General features: G+C 51.1%; 1 protein-coding gene across 2 annotated transcripts; it reads left to right on the top strand.

Annotated features, from left to right (window-relative positions):
- The first annotated feature begins 1,722 nt into the window (after positions 1-1,722).
- On the top strand, positions 1,723-13,053 carry SLC25A38 (solute carrier family 25 member 38). 2 transcript variants are annotated; one of them, XM_003992221.6, is made up of 7 exons: positions 1,733-2,120; positions 7,182-7,297; positions 7,862-7,946; positions 8,654-8,833; positions 9,068-9,236; positions 10,899-11,065; positions 12,234-12,538. In XM_003992221.6, the coding sequence occupies exons 1-7, from the start codon at positions 2,052-2,054 to the stop codon at positions 12,354-12,356; spliced, it is 909 nt and encodes a 302-aa protein (XP_003992270.2). In that variant the 5' UTR covers positions 1,733-2,051; the 3' UTR covers positions 12,357-12,538. The 2 variants fall into 2 exon arrangements, with proteins under 2 accessions (XP_023116479.2, XP_003992270.2); XM_023260711.2 differs by lacking the exon at positions 10,899-11,065 and having other exon boundaries at positions 1,723-2,120; positions 12,234-13,053.
- The last annotated feature ends 2,621 nt before the right edge of the window (positions 13,054-15,674 follow it).

Genomic DNA, 15,674 nt, shown 5'->3' with positions numbered 1-15,674 from the left:
CTACGTTTTTTAAAACATTTATTCGTTTTTTGAGAGAGAGGGTATGAGTGGCAGAGGAGCAGAGAGAGAGGGAGACACAGAATTGGAAGCAGGCTCCGGGTTCTGAGCTGTCAGCACAGAGCAATGCGGCTCGAACTCATGAGCTGTGAGATCATGACCTGAGCCGAAGTCGGACTGAGCCAGCCAGGTGCCCCTGTATATGTAATTTTTTAATGTTCATGCTTTGCATAATCCCTTCTGGAGATAAAGAACTACTTTCTTGCTGTTCCTTGTGCCTTAATAACACAGAAATGAAGCCTTAAAATAACAGCATCTTGCTCCCTAAATTATAAGTATCTTTCCTGACCTACATTTCCCCCCAAGTGGAGAATGAATGCTAGAAAGTAGCAAAAATTGTCATGAAAAGTTATTCTGCAGGTAACCAGGTACATTGAAGTTGTGTGTCTGCTTTTTTCAACAGGAGTGTCAGGATCCCAGTAGCAATACTTTCCCATGTCTCTCCCAGACAAGGAATGATGGGAAGGTGGGAGACCATAAAGGTTATTCCCACAGTCCAGATGAGAGATAAACCATGATCTGAAACATCCAGACCAGCGTGGTCCAAAAGAAATGTAGTGTGAGCTACACGTGTACTTTTAAATTCTAGTAGCTATATTAAAAAACAGAAAAAGTTGGGGCACCTGGGCGGCTCAGTAGGTTGGGTGTCCAACTTTGGCTCAGGTGATGATCTCACAGTCCGTGAGTTCTAGCCCCGTGACGGGCTCTGTACTGACAGCTCAGAGCCTGGAACCTGCCTCAGATTCTGTGTCTCCCTCTCTCTCTGTCTCTCCCCTGCTCACACTCTCTATCAAAAAATGAATAAATTAAAAAAAAAAGATGGAAGAAGCAGCATGCAAAATTAATTTTAATAATATGCCTAACCTCGGGGCGCCTGGGTGGCTTGTCGGTTAAGCCTCCGACTTCGGCTCAGGTCATGATCTCGCGGTCCGTGAGTTCGAGCCCCCCGCGTCGGACTCTGTGCTGACAGCTCAGAGCCTAAAGCCTGTTTCAGATTCTGTGTCTCCCTCTCTCTCTCTGCCCCTCCCCCCCATTCATGCTCTCTGTCTCAAAAATAAAAACGTTAAAAAAAATTAAAAAAAATAATATGCCTAACCTGATATATCCAAAATATTAGGTTAATATAATAATAATATAATTATTATAACGTAATAATATAACGATTATTAATAAGTTATTTTACCATATTGCTGTAAGTATTGAAATGTGGTGCACGGATTACTTAACAACACTGGTCAATTCCTATGCTACATTCCCAGCGTTCAAGAAGAAACGTGCGTCTGCCAAGACAATAAAGTGTTTAACGGAAAGTTATTCCACACTGCTTCCGTTTTTTAATACAAATTAACTAAAATTAAATACAGTGTAAAATTCTGGTCCACAAGCACACGAACCACACTTGAAGTTCAATAGGCACGGAAGGCTACAGGCTACCTTTTGGGGCAGGGCAAGTCTACTGCAAACGAGCTCAGCTCAAATCTCGCACCAGACCTTGCAGCTGGAGGGAGGCCTCCGCGCAGACGCGCCTTCAAGCTCAGGGAAACCGCGGGCCCTGCAGTTCTGGACGTCTCCACTAGGTGGCACTAAGGCGAAGCCGCTCACCCGCTCCAGACCGGCGGCGTCCAACCCCGGAAGCGAAATCCCACGGTTCCGTGCAGTTCCTCCGGCTTTCTCCACCCCCTCCCCGGTGCATCCTGCCTGTTCTGGGGTCCAGAAGCGTGTTACAGGGCGGGATGGGCGGGAGAGCAGAGCCACGGCCTCTGCGGAGCGAGTGAAGAGCGGCGAGAAGTTCCCGGGGCGGCGCGCCTAGCCACGCAGGGGCGGTGGGAGCGCGGGCCCGGCCCCCGACGGGCGCGGACGACAGAGCCGCCGCCTGACCGCGTGGCGCCCCACCACTGCGGCCGCGTCACCCTCGCCCCCCGGGGTCGCCAGCGCTGGCCCGAGCTCCCACTGACGGCACACTGAGCCCGGCGCACTTGCCGGCCTCGTCTCCAATGATTCAGAAGTCACGCCCGGCGCTGCTGCAGCCTCAAGATGTCGGAGACAGGGTGGAGACGCTTATGGTAAACTGCGGGGAGTGGAGGCAGGGGTTGGCCGCTCCGGGACCGCTGGTTCGTGGCGGGGGTGGGGGCGGGGATATTCTGAAGGTTGCCAAGGGTCAGCGGCCCTCTGGACCCTTTTCCGCTCTCCAGATGCGCGCAGAACAGGTTGGGGACGTGGCGCAGGGGGGATGGATTGACTAAGGGAACTGAAAAGGGTGGGGCGAGGGAGGAGAGCAGTTGCAGCCCTCCTTAGGACAGGCTGGCGAAGGTCTCGCTGATGTTTGATGTCTGGGTAGAGTGGGCAGGGAATTGCCGGGGTCTTGAGGGTGTCGGCGAGTGTGCCCGCGCGACACTGAACGACGTGAGAGCGCTACCGGACGTTGCTTTTGAGTTCGAGTCCCAGAGTGACCGTGGTGGGGAGGGCGCTCGGGCAGGTATTTGGACCGTCGCAAAGACCGCGGGTAGCAACAAGCCTGAGAAGAGGTGGATGCTGGAGCGACGTGGGTCCACTGCGCCCGCGGCTCGGGCGGGAGATCACGGTCTGGGTCTCCGCTTCCTGGCCGGCGGGGAACTAGAGCGGCGGGTACGGCCGCGGAGCCACGCCCCCTGCGTCTGGATTGGCTGCAGTGGTCGTGCCGCCGGGCCTCCATTGGTGGAGACGGAGGCGGGGCCGCCGGAGTTACCGCTCGCGGGGTGTGCAGGCGGGAAGCCGCGTGGTTTAGCGCTGGGAGGGGCGGGGGCGCTGTCCGCCCTCACCCTGAGGTTGTGGTTTCGTCTACCAGCTCTGGCGGGCGGGGTCAGAGGTGTTTTGTTTCGTTTCTTTTTTAATCCTTAAAAAAGGCCACCACTGGGGTTCTACATCTCCTTTCAGCTCTGACCTCGAGATCTGAATTGGATTTACGATTTAGTTTTTTAAAGGGGAGTAAATTGCTTGGGGAATCTATTTACTATCTGTTTAAGTACTTTTTTTTTTTTTTAACGTTTATTCATTTTTGAGAGACGGAGACAGAGCATGAGCGGGGAAGGGGCAGAGAGAGAGGGAGACACAGAATCCGAAGCAGGCTCCAGGCTCTGAGCTGTCGGCACAGAGCCCGACGCGGGGCTCGAACTCAAGAACTGCGAGATCATGACCTGAGCGAAGTTGGATGCTCAACCGACTGAGCCACCCAGGCGCTCCTATGCTTATGCTTTTGTGTACTGTGTATCATTTGGTTGTGTTTGCCCCGGTTCCTCAAAAAACGAAATTGTTACTCCTTGTTGTTAACTTGAATAACTTGAAAAGAAAATCAAACATGCCTTCAAAGGATGTGCCTGCCATAGGACAAGATCTTAAGCCTATTCAAATGAAAAGTGTAAATTCTGGTTGGGTTTTTTTTTTGTTTTTTAGTTTGTTTTTTTTTTAACGTTTGTTTGTTTTTGAGAGAGGGCGAGTGTGAGTGGGGTGGAGGGAGCAGAGAAGGGGACAGAGAATCTGAAGCGGGCTCTGGGCTAACGGCAGAGCCGGAGGCAGGGTTCGAACTCACGAACTGTGATATCATGACCTGAGCTGAAGTCAGATTCTCAAAGGACAGAGCCACCCAGGTGCCCCAATTCTGTTTTTTGGGTTTTGTTTTTTAAATAATGCTACTGCGTGTGTGTGTGTGTGTGTGTGTGTGTGTGTGTGTGTGTGTTTTAACTATTAGAGGTTAGTTTATACTGCTGGTATATATTTAGCATCTGCTGTGTGCTAATGGACCTGGAAGTTTACAAAGTTAAAGAAGTTACGGACTCTATTCTTTATTCAAATATTTATTAAACCAATAACATCTCCAAGCTTTGTGCTGTGAAAATAAAGACATAAAATAGTTGCTACAGTGGGGGGAGGGGGTGTACTTGGAGCATGCATGTGAAGGACAGCAGCCTGAAAACAAATTCCATACAATACCTGTGAGAGCCTTGGGGAAGCCGCACCGAGAACTTCTCAGAAGCTGTAAGCACCTTGTCATTCCTACGGCCTTACTGGAGCAAAGGGCTGAAGGGAGCCTGTCCTGGGAAGGGGCGGGCTGAGCCCACTAAGCCTTATCCTATGGAATTGTGCTCAAGGGAGAGCCAGATGCACATTTCCTGTAGATGACATGACTCATCCATTTTTGGCTGTGGGGCCCCATTTTGACTGTGCACCGGGCTCGGTGGTCGGTGCTGGAGGTACCATCGTGAACAGGACAGCTAGCGGCCTCTTCTGTCCTCCACCCAAGGGAGGTGGGCTCAGGTGCAGTGGAAGTATTGGAGGAGGAGCCTGAATGCCAGTGGGGGGCGGGGATTCGGGGCTTTCCCACAGCAGGGGAGATCTGGGCAGAGGCCCCCCTCCCCGGATGAATCAGAGGCGAGAGGAGCTAGGATGGGGTTTTCCGAGGCTAGAGGAAGGCAGAGGATCCCTTCCGGCTGCGCCTTACGCAAGAGGGAGGAGGAGGCTGAGAACACAAGCCAAAAAGGAAAGCAGGGGCCCCTCGATTCATGGAAGGCCTTGTAAGCCTAGCCAGTGGCTTCAAACCCTGTGACTTAGGACACATTCATAACCGCTGTGAGCTCCAGTTCCGTCTGTAAAATGGGTTTAAAGATTTAGCTTTTCAAAGGGCTGTGAGATCTTGAGGTGCTATGCACAGATGCCTCATCCAGTGCTGCTCCAGTTCAGGGGAGGGTGGCTTCGTAGGGTTGAGGCTGGAGGTTGCCGAGGAGGCCACCGAGATCCACGGGGGCAGGCTCTGGGGACACTGAGGGTCATCAGCCGGACTCAGTCCTGAAGCAGTCGGTACAGCTGATGGGATTTTGGAGCGGTGGTGGGGTCCGGAGCTGACGGCCAAGAAAGATCTCCTGAGACATCTTCAGGGCAAAAAGGCGCACCGGAGCCTGGAGGCCTAGCTATGGTCTAGCCAGGGTTGTTTTTCCCTCCAGCAAAGTGTTAACATCTTTAAGACCGCAGGGAGTTCCTGGAGAACTCTGCCGGCCTCAACTGTCAATGGGCTGCAGGTTATAAGGAAATTTAATTTTATCTGCCATTTCCTTCTGCATTTGCTGAGGAGTCTTACGCGACTCCCAAATGTGCTGCTGGGATATCTTGTGGGGTGGAGTGGGGGCAAGAGTGTGGGCAGCAGTTGGCTGGGTTTCCATTTTGGAGTGTGAGCTGTAGATGCCTGGGGGCGTTCGGGGGAAGTGCTGGGCTTGGCCGTGGGCGTCGGTGTGCGGGTGTGGGTGAGGTGGCCCCCGAGGGGCTATGGCTGGAGGAGATAAGAGGAACCACCACCACCCTGGCTGAGGGTAAAGGCTGGGGGAGCCGAAAACCGAGAGGCAGCCCGCCGTTTGAGATGCGTCCCAGAGGAGGCCGAGTAAGAGTAAGAGAAGGCGCGGGGTGGGAAAGGGATCCTCGGTGAGCGTGAGAGGGGCACCTTTAGCTGGATGGCAAGTCGTGGGGGCTGAGGGGTGACCAGCCAAGAGGGAGGGGAGGTGGTGTGGCCATCAGGCTGGAAAGACGGGGGTTCGAGGCTCACTGCCAGGCAGAGTAGAGGATGCCGGTTGTTTGTGCCCTTTACACATGGCTTCCAAGTTATCGGAAGGAGCAGGACACCCCTTCTGGCGGGACAGGGAATGGTGTGCCGGCAGACCGGTGAGGTGTACATTTTGCTTGGTCGTACGTGTTGTCTTACTAATTCTGTCACCCCTTCGACGTTTTGCAAGCCGTTTGAACAGAGTTATAACCTCCAGTATTTATCATCTGAACTAATTTCGTCTCTTAAGTGGGTTCAGTTATCATGGGAGACCTGCTCGTCTGCTAGAAACGTGGGGTGATCTCTGTCCCCTGGGGGACAAATAACCACAGGTTACAAACATTTTCCTTCTGGGTTGGTGGCTCTGTGTGTATAACCGGTGACTTCATCTTAATCGCGTCTTAGGGCCACAGCGTACCATTTATTGAAAAATAATAGTGCAAGTGCCATTTAATGAGGAGAGAGAAGGAAGGTCTTTTAGGATGGAGTTTGCCCAGTGTCTCCTTTGGAAAAGAGGGCTTTTCTTCCGTGGTTGGGTTTTTTTTTTTTTTAATTTTTTTTTTTTCAACGTTTTTTATTTATTTTTGGGACAGAGAGAGACAGAGCATGAACGGGGGAGGGGCAGAGAGAGAGGGAGACACAGAATCGGAAACAGGCTCCAGGCTCCGAGCCATCAGCCCAGAGCCTGACGCGGGGCTCGAACTCCCGGACCGCGAGATCGTGACCTGAGCTGAAGTCGGACGCTTAACCGACTGCGCCACCCAGGCGCCCCCGTGGTTGGGTTTTTTAAAGTGCCTTTGTCACACATTTGTGATCGAGTGGATTCTGAGGCAAGCTGTGAAACCTCTAGTGTGTCGGGCTCCGAGGAAGTACATCTAGCCCTTGCCCCTTCTGGTGGTGCCTCTAGATTAGCCAGCGTGTGCGACTGTCGTGGTTTAAAGGAGAGCCACCAAACCCGGGGGTGGCTGCTGGTCTACTGGACTGTCTGTGATCTGCTTAGGTGGCAGGGAGATGCGTGGGTAGGAGAGAGAAAGGGAAAGCTTTAAGTTAAGAAGGTTCATAGGTTTTTCAGGAAGTAGCCCATGTCTTACATTGAAACTGAACTTGCGGTTTCATTTCTCTGTCTTGCTCCTATAAATATCTACAGGTTTGATAACCAAGAGACCCCGGTGACCTTGGTTCAGACACTCCCCTTCAGTTGACTTTGCTCTGTGAAGATAAGGAGACGGCCAATAACTTGTCTCTAGCTAGACCGAGGGAGGTGTGGTTGGGGGCCTGATTCACAGATGAACGTGGATAGACATTGCTCCGCAGGATGTTCCTGGCTCCTTCTCAGCACTAGGGCTGGAGAGATCCCAACAGCAGGATATTATGTTCTGCACAACATGCCGGCGCCGTTCATTCCTGGGAACACTCTTCCCTTCTCTGAAGTGGGAAGGTAATACAGAGCACCACCGGACCGTTTTCTAAGCCACCCCTAGAGAGCAGTTGACTGGTCTCGGTGGAGAAGGCTGAGGCCCTGGCGACAGAGTTGCTGACCCAGCGTTCTCTTGCCCCGCAGCTGCATCCGGTGATCAAAGCTTTCCTGTGTGGCTCCATCAGTGGGACCTGCTCCACCCTCCTTCTCCAGCCCCTAGACCTCCTCAAAACTCGCCTGCAGACTCTCCCAGCCCATGGGTAAGGCCTGCCGCCCCCCATTTCTTTGAGGAACTGGTTTCAACAACTTCTCTCAGACACCGCTGCCTCTCAGCGATGTTAAGTCAACGCCCATCCTGCTGGATGCTTCGAGAGAAACACAGGCCAGGCCCAACTTTTCACCCCCCACCTTTTCTTCGACACTTCCTGTTAATTGAATGGGGGGGGACATTCGCATTTTCTCGTGCTAGCCTGTAATGTTTTAACTGTGCTGTCTGGTACCAGACGTGTGGGTGGTTTTCTGGAAATAATACAAATGTTGAGTGGCTCTTTTATGCCCCTACTGGGCCTGGCACTGTGGGAAGTGTACGACGCGCATGCAAAATGGGAGGTCATCCTTCCAGTGTGAATGCACAGATCGACATGTACGCGCCAAAGCACGAACGTAGCCGAACTCGGAGTTACCCCAAGAGGTGTTGCCGAGATTCCCGAGCCTTCTTAGGAAAGAAGTCCCGCAGAGCAGTCTTTGGGTGGGGAGCTCTTTTACGAGGATGGGGGGTCTAAGTCATTTTTTTTCTTCTGTGTCTCCGTTCTGTCTGCTTTCAGATCCAGGCGTGTTGGGATGCTGGCTCTTCTCTTGAAGGTGGTTCGCACGGAGAGCATTCTGGGCCTTTGGAAAGGGATGTCTCCTGTAAGCTGCGTTTTGGGTCTTCTCTCGCACCCTTTGCTGTAATAGCCAGCCATTTCTCATGCACCTCACGTATCCTCTCGTTAGGATAGGTGAGCGTCCTACGAGGTCCTCGGTTGGTCTCGTGCTGCTAGCTCTGAGGGCTCAGGGAAGGAAATGGGACGTCTGTATGCCCTTTGGGGGCAAGCGGCAGAGCAGATGCAGCTGGTGCCCTCAGCTGCCAGCATGTCCTTGCCCTTGCCCTTCAGAGCACGCAGGCCACACCTGCATTTCTTTACCTGCCGGCTTTCCTGGCCCTAGGAAGTCACTTTGCCGGAAGTGAGGAAGTCACTTTGCCGGAAGTGCCAGGGAATTAACGCTCACCCAGGCCGTAGCAGCCCTTTAGTCGACGGAAGATGACACTGGATACTTAAAACTCTCACTCACCCTCCTCAGATGGCGGGGTAACAGGGAGGCGCCCTACACCAAGATTCCCAGAGTTCCCCAAAGGGATTGAGTTGCCCGGGGCGGTAGTGGCTTAGGGAGCACGCCCTTTGTCGGCCGCCTTCCCGCCTGTCTCTCACTTCCCCTTTCTCTTCTTGGTGTCCCTCCGCACCTTCAGTCGACTACTGGCACGCAAACCTTGGCCTTGTTTTGGGAAAAGCCGGCTAAGACGGTGTCCTACCGTGTCAGCCTTTGACTTCTTCCCCCCCCTCTGACGTTTTCTGCAGTCCATTGTGAGGTGTGTCCCCGGCATTGGTATCTACTTCGGCACCCTCTACTCCTTGAAGCAGTACTTTCTGCGAGGCCATCCACCAACCGCCCTGGAGTCGGTCATCCTGGGAGTGGGCTCTCGCTCAGTTGCAGGGGTCTGCATGTCACCCATCACTGTGATCAAGACCCGTTACGAGGTGAGTCTGACTGCTCTGGGCCTCAAGGCTGGGTAACCGTCCACTGGGCCGCCGTCTGATGTCCACCCCCGATTTAGAATCGAAAATAGAGGCTGCTGTGGTCAGAGAACCTAAGCCACGTGGGAACCAGAGCCCCCGGTGCCCCGGTAATGCCACATACCCTGGAGTCGCATTGGTTCATTACTCCAGCCCGGGACCGCCCTGCCAGCCACTGGTCCTGTGCTTCCCTTGCAGAGCGGGAGGTATGGCTATGAGAGCATCTACGCAGCCCTGAAGAGCATCTATCGCAGCGAGGGGCACCGGGGACTCTTCAGTGGCCTGACAGCAACACTTCTGCGTGACGCACCCTTTTCTGGAATCTACCTGATGTTTTACAACCAGACCAAAAACATCATGACCCACGGTACGGACGGTCGAAGGTGTGGCGGGGAAGAGAGAGCTCCGGGACCGCAGATCCTCCCTGCTTCCTCTGCTGTGTGACACTGTTTAATGTTCATAGCAACTCCAGATTCTTGGCAGAGTTTTAGGAACTGAGCCATGTCAGGTGCTGGGATGCAGTGGTGGTCATGATAGACTTGGTCCCTGCCCCTCCAGTTTAGAGTCTCTTTTTTTTTTTTTTAATTTTTTTTTTTTTTTTAACGTTTATTTATTTTTGAGACAGAGAGAGACAAAGCATGAACGGGGGAGGGTCAAGGAGAGGGAGACACAGAATCTGAAACAGGCTCCAGGCTCTGAGCCGTCAGCACAGAGCCTGACGCGGGGCTCGAACTCACGGACCGCGAGATCATGACCTGAGCCAAAGTCGGCCACTTAACCGACTGAGCCACCCAGGCGCCCCAAGTTTAGAGTCTCTTATGGCAGAGTACTGGTAGTACTCAAAATCTTGAGTGGGGTAGGCGGTGAAGTAAAGCGTGTTTCGCAGAAGTCCTGCCATAATACTTTGCAGAGTCACTCCATCTTTAGATTGCTGGGTCCTGCCCAGGGCCTCCTGCCTCAGAAGCTTTGGAACAAGACCTGGGAGTCTGTTCCTCAAGAAGCAGTTGGTGGGATTCTCATCAGACAAGTCTGGGAAACGCCAGTAGGGTCGGAGCTGGAAGGAAAGTGCCATTTCACCTCCATTGCTGTGTTCCCAGTTAAGAGTGGTTTTGAGCCTCTGTTGGGGTGGAGAGAAAGGTGCCAAACCTCGGGCGTTCTGGCAGACCCACCCCACCAGCAAGCTCATTTGGATACGACAAGGACACAATCAGTGGGCAGCAAACGTTCACCCAAGCGGAGCCAGGTGCTAATGGAAACACGTTCTGTGGCATGAACCTGTGTTCAATAAGGGGTCTCTGGATAATTCGAGAAAGGATATGTAGCCAAGGTCACGTAAGTGGGAAAGCTGGCATGCCATCGTGACAGTGGTGATCAAGTACAGTTGGGGTGCTTTTTAGGAGGCTTCCTGCTCTGCCCAAGGCACCGGGGGCCGTGACACTGCAGGTCATAGCCTTCATTTTGCCATGGAAAGTTAGGGCAGTAAGGGAGCTTGGATGTACACTTTTGATTTCTCTATATGTATAATTGTTTATTCCTATCTGTTTAAGAGCAAGTTGCAGGAGTGATGCCCCTTTACCCTTAAATATCTCCATGTGAGGAAGCTCATGACATTGGTTTGACCCACTGTGGGCGATACTAACTTTTTATCACTTGGACAAGGTAGTGTCTCCACTGAAAACTCACTTTTTCTTTTGTCATTTGTAAGCGTCTCAGTGGGGAGATACCTGGAGTCTGTATACATCTATATAAAACATCCTGTTCCTTTCATTCATATGTTTTAGCCCGTGATTCTTGCCCGAATGAATTATGATGGCGATAGTTGTAAAAAAAAAAAAAAAAAAAAAAAGCGAATTTTAACTCCCACTACTCCATCTACACATAGTGTACCTTTAAATGTTTATTTCTTAACCTTGTGTGAATCTACATCCTTCTAACTTTGGGGAAGGATTAGTGGTCAACTTAGTAGGGATACTTCCAAGTTGAGTGTGGGATTTATTTGTAACCGAATGTTGCCTTTGTCCTATTTCAGACCAGTTGGATGCAGTCCTTATTCCTGTTGTAAATTTCAGCTGTGGGATCTTTGCTGGTATTCTGGCCTCCCTGGTAACTCAACCTGCGGATGTCATCAAAACTCATATGCAGCTCACCCCAATGAAATTTCGGTGCATTGGCCAGGCGGTGACCCTCATTTTCAAAGTAAGGCTATGGAGTAAATATTGGTTCTTACTGGGGTTACGCCTCTCTCTAGAGCAGTATCTTGTGCCCTTTACACGATAGAATCACTTGGGGAGCTTTAAAAACGTCCCCACTCCCTGGGGCGCCTGGGTGGTTCAGCCAGTTGAGTGTCCAACTCTTGATTTCGGCTCAGGTCATGATCTCACAGTTCATAAGTTTGGGTTCCACACTGGCGGTGTGGAGCCTGCTTGGAATTCTCGCTCTCCATGACCCTCCCTGGTTTGCATTCTCTCTCTCTCTCTCTCTCTCTCTCTCTCTCTCTCTCTCTCTCTCTCTCTCAAAATAAATAAATAAATAAACTAAAAAACAAAAGTCCTCACTTCCAGATCATAATCTGGGCTGGTGATATCTGAATGCCTGGGAGCAGGTGAAGCCCGGATCAGTAGTTAAGTTCCCTAGTGATTCCAAGGTGTTGCCAAGGTTGAAATCGCTGCTAAAAACCTATGGTTGGTTGCGGGGATTTTTTGGTGGTGGGTGGGGGAAACTGACTACATTAGGACAACCAGTTATATTCGTTAAACTTGGAATTGCTGGGCTCCACCCCAGACCTATTGAATCAGGTGAGCAGGGAGCGTCTAGTCATCCGATCAAGGACCTAGGAGGAACCAGAGTCCCCAAAAAACCGCACAAACACATTATTTTGTTTCTAGAAATTTGCTCTAGAGGAGTAACAGGCGTTTTGTCTCTAATTCTTATATTACGAAACTATGGAAAGAAGCTCCCTCCAGGCAGACAAATCATCATAAAGGCACCTTTTCCTCTAGCCTGGAGCCAGGGCCCAGGGCTTGGCATGCAGACCGAGGTCTGGGACTCAGCCGCCAGCTGGCGCTTGGTGCCTCTGTGAGCTGTGTAAGCTGCACAGCGGTATAGGCAACGCTTGATGAAGATTTTCAGCCGAGAAACGCATTCCCCTGGATAAAGCAAGAAAGCTTCGTGATATACCAAAAAAAACCCCTTTTCAAGTTCATTGCCTTCTTGGGTCCATTATTCATACTCTTGGCATTATCTATAAAAGTCTGAAAATGAAGACTCAACAATGGGGTAACGGAGACCCTCGCTCTTGTGTGCTAGGGGTGTTCATTGTATTGCCGCTTTGCTTCCAGAGTGTTGACGTTCATTTTCCTTGTAGGATTATGGGCTGCGTGGCTTCTTCCAAGGTGGCGTCCCCCGGGCCCTCCGCAGAACTCTGATGGCAGCAATGGCATGGACAGTCTACGAGGAGATGATGGCCAAGATGGGCCTGAAGTCCTGACCAAGAGGGGCCTGGGGACAGATGGGCTCTGTTGCCTTGCCCGGCTCTTGCCAAGGGCTGCTCCGTCTCACTGTCCCGGAGTTAGAGGATGTCCTGTCTGGAAAGCCAGGCAGCTACGTCACCTTCCGTTACCCAGTTTGAGTAGAGAATAGATGGGCCCGACTCAAGCCTTCAGGATCTCCCGAAAGAGGTGTTACTGATGCGTACCGCGCGCTAGGGAGTTAGGAGAGGGTTTGCCCATCCTGCAGGACTTCTTAAAAAGGGGTTTCTGGAGGGAGCTCTGTCAGGTGGCTCCGCTTCACCTACACCCACCTACACCAGGCTGCCGTTTGGATCTGTCCTTGGGCAAGGAATTGCACCGCCAGAGAATCCGCGGACTGGCGCTGCGGCCGAGGCGCTCCAGTGGGGGAAGCCCATCTGCCGGGAGAGGGGTCCTTGTCACGAGGCTGAAGGCTGTGTCCGGGGTGCTGTTAGGACGAGGGGAAAAAAGATGTTGTTACTTAACTGGTGGTTACTTAATCACCTGGAGAGCCTCTAAAGAAGTGGGGACAGTGGCTTCTTAGCCTCGAAGTGTCCAAATAACGTTTTTTTGTTCTTGGCCTCAGCCCTGTTTTAATTCTGAATTGTTCTGGCATTTTTTTTTTTTTTCTGCTGCTAAAATTCACATAAATAAAGTGAAGCACTTTATCACTGAAAACTGTTTGGAAAACCTCAATAGTGTCCCCTCTGTGTTCTAAAATAACCAAATTAATCCAAGGCGGCTGGCTCTTGACCCATATAGGTCCTTCGACCTAAACATCTTTTAAAAAGCTTTATTTCGCACATTGTACCATCCCCTCATTTCAAATAAACCAGTCCGTGATTTTTGGTAACTTCACTGAGGGGCTCAACCATCACTACGGATCCGTTTTAGAACACGTTCAGCCCCCAAGATCTCAGATTTAAAGATCTCATTCTGAGCCCCAGCCGCTGGGAGCTATTGATCGCTTTCCGTCCATCACTTGCCTTTACTGTGCGCTTCCTATGAATGCAGTCGTACAATTTGTAGTTTCGCATCTGGTTTCTTTCGCTTAGCGTAACGCTTTTGAGGTTCATCCCTGTGGCACGTTCAGCACTGTCCTTTGTTGTGCGCGTGGCCACATAACATCGTACTCTCCATTCCTCAGTTGAGGACTACTTGAATTGTTTCCACTTTGGGGCTCTTAGGAATAATGCCACTGTGAACGTTCACGTACAAGTGTTTGTGTGCACCTAGCTTTTCATAGCTCTTCTGGAAGTATGTGTCTAGGAGGAGAACTGCGGGATCATGTGGTGGCGGTGTTTAACCGTCTTGAGAAACTCCCAGACGCCAGACCATCCTCCGTTCCCACCAGCAGTGCGGAAGCGTTCTGATTTCCCCACGTCCTCCTCCACACGTTATTGTTTGTTTTATTTATTGTAGCCACTCGAGTTGGGTACCCAGGCTTTTCTATCAACTTTTCAACTTCGGAAAGAGCCATACGTTTATCCAGACAGCAGAAAGAAGATTGGTCTCCTGGTTAAGGATACGGGCTGTGATCTAGGTGGCCCAGATGGAAAGCCTGGTTCTCTACTTACTTAGACACACTTTGCAACTGTTCCTGTAAAGCAGGGATCGGGATATTCCCTACCTCCTAGGGTGATGGTGAGGGTTAAAAGAGCAGATGTTTCTGCTGCATTGCGGTAGGTTCCTGGGGCCGCACAGCCAGTGACCAGAAATTGGGTAGCCTCTGGCAGAAATTTGTTCTGGAGCCTAAGAGTCTTCGAATCAAAATGTCAGCAGGGACATAATTTTCTCTGAAGGCTCTAGGGGAGGACAGTTGTGGCTTCTGGTGGTTGCTGGCAATTCTTGACACTCGTCACTCCAATCTGCCTCCGTCTCCACAAAGCCTCCCGTCAGTCCATCTGTCTCTGTGTCCAAATTTCTTTGAAGGACACGAGTAACTGGATTCGGGCACACCCTACTCTAGAAGGACCTCCACTTGATTATATCTGCAAAGACCCATCATCAAATAAGATCACATTCATAGGAACACAATTCAACCTGTGATGCATATAAATTCAATGATGTTTATACTTTGGGCTTTAGGTTGAAATGTCCCATTCAAGGGGCACCTGGGTGGCTCCGTTGGTTAAGCTTCTGACATCAGCTCAGGTCATGATCTTGCAGTTCGTGGGATCAGACCCCGTGTCCTCTCTGTGCTGACAGCTCAGAGCCTGGAGCCTGCTTTGGATTTGGTGTCTTCCTCTCTGCCCTTCTGCTTGTGCTGTGTTTTTCTCGCTCTCAAAAATAAATGTTAAATAAGTAAGTAAATAAATAAATATCCTATTCAAAATAATGGAGAAGTATGGGAGAGGGCAGAGGAGGATCCTAATCTCAGTGACCCTGAAGCCACCTGGGCTTGGTGACCTAGGTGCGGGAGGCCCTGTGCTGGGGAAAGTAGGAGGTCACGTAGGACAGATGTGTGCTGGGACAGGATTGGAACGCAGGCCAGTCACTACAGGCCTAGGTATAGTGTCTGCCTCCTAAGAACTTGGGTCCTGAGTTAGGGTGTTCGGGTCATCTTTGACCCTCATCTTGGGCCAGGGGAGCCTAACTTGTCAGTGGGGGACCTGCCAAGAGCCCCTGGGAGGGGAGGGGCAGAGGTGAGGCCCAGAGGTACAGGTTTCCCCCCAGTTTGCTCACCTTCTACTTGGTTGGTGAGTTTTGGCCACCAGAGTCCCCTTCCATACTCATTTGTTCTTTGGGGGCAAATGAGGTTTGGAGGAACAGTCTAATTTTCTCTAAACATGGGGTAAAACTGGAATTTGCCCTTAACCCTGATTCCAGAGGGATGTGGTCCTGGATATCTGCATATTCCAGGCCCCAAGAATTTGTCTTTCCTGCAGTCTGTCACAGCTATTAAAGTTTGTGAGTCTCAGCTGGCTTTGGAAACTCTGCCCAGTGCCTCCTTCACAAGTTGACTTGTTCTTGGCTGCCTCAGACTTCAAATTATTTAGAGGCAGAGCTTTGTGGAAGCAAACACTTGTCTGGCCACTACAGATAAGGCCTAGTAAGGCATATGGGCCCAAAGAGGACAGAAGCAAAGATTTCAAGCTGCTGTTACATTCAGTTTCTATAAATATATAAACAAAATATTTCAAACACAGAGTAGGGCAAATGGTACATTGGCCCTTCATTCGCATCACTGAGATGAAAACCGACCATCAGGATTTTGCCACTCTTGTCTTTCCACTTTCTCCTTTATGAAAGCAGATTTCAGACATCAGACTATTTCACCCTTCCCATCGTTCATCTCT

Source organism: Felis catus, chromosome C2 (genome assembly GCF_018350175.1).
Source record: "Felis catus isolate Fca126 chromosome C2, F.catus_Fca126_mat1.0, whole genome shotgun sequence".
In the NCBI taxonomy this organism is placed as follows: domain Eukaryota; kingdom Metazoa; phylum Chordata; class Mammalia; order Carnivora; family Felidae; genus Felis; species Felis catus.
The sequence above is the reverse complement of the archived record's forward strand: the minus strand, read 5'-3'. Positions and strand labels throughout refer to the sequence as shown.

Bases quoted from the DNA above. Each gene is read 5' to 3' on its own strand.
- SLC25A38 (XM_003992221.6), top strand. From the start codon at position 2,052: ATGATTCAGAAGTCACGCCCGGCGCTGCTGCAGCCTCAAGATGTCGGA. The intron at 2,121-7,181 runs GTAAACTGCGGG...CTTGCCCCGCAG, and splicing joins ACAGGGTGGAGACGCTTATG to CTGCATCCGGTGATCAAAGC. The intron at 9,237-10,898 runs GTACGGACGGTC...GTCCTATTTCAG, and splicing joins CAAAAACATCATGACCCACG to ACCAGTTGGATGCAGTCCTT.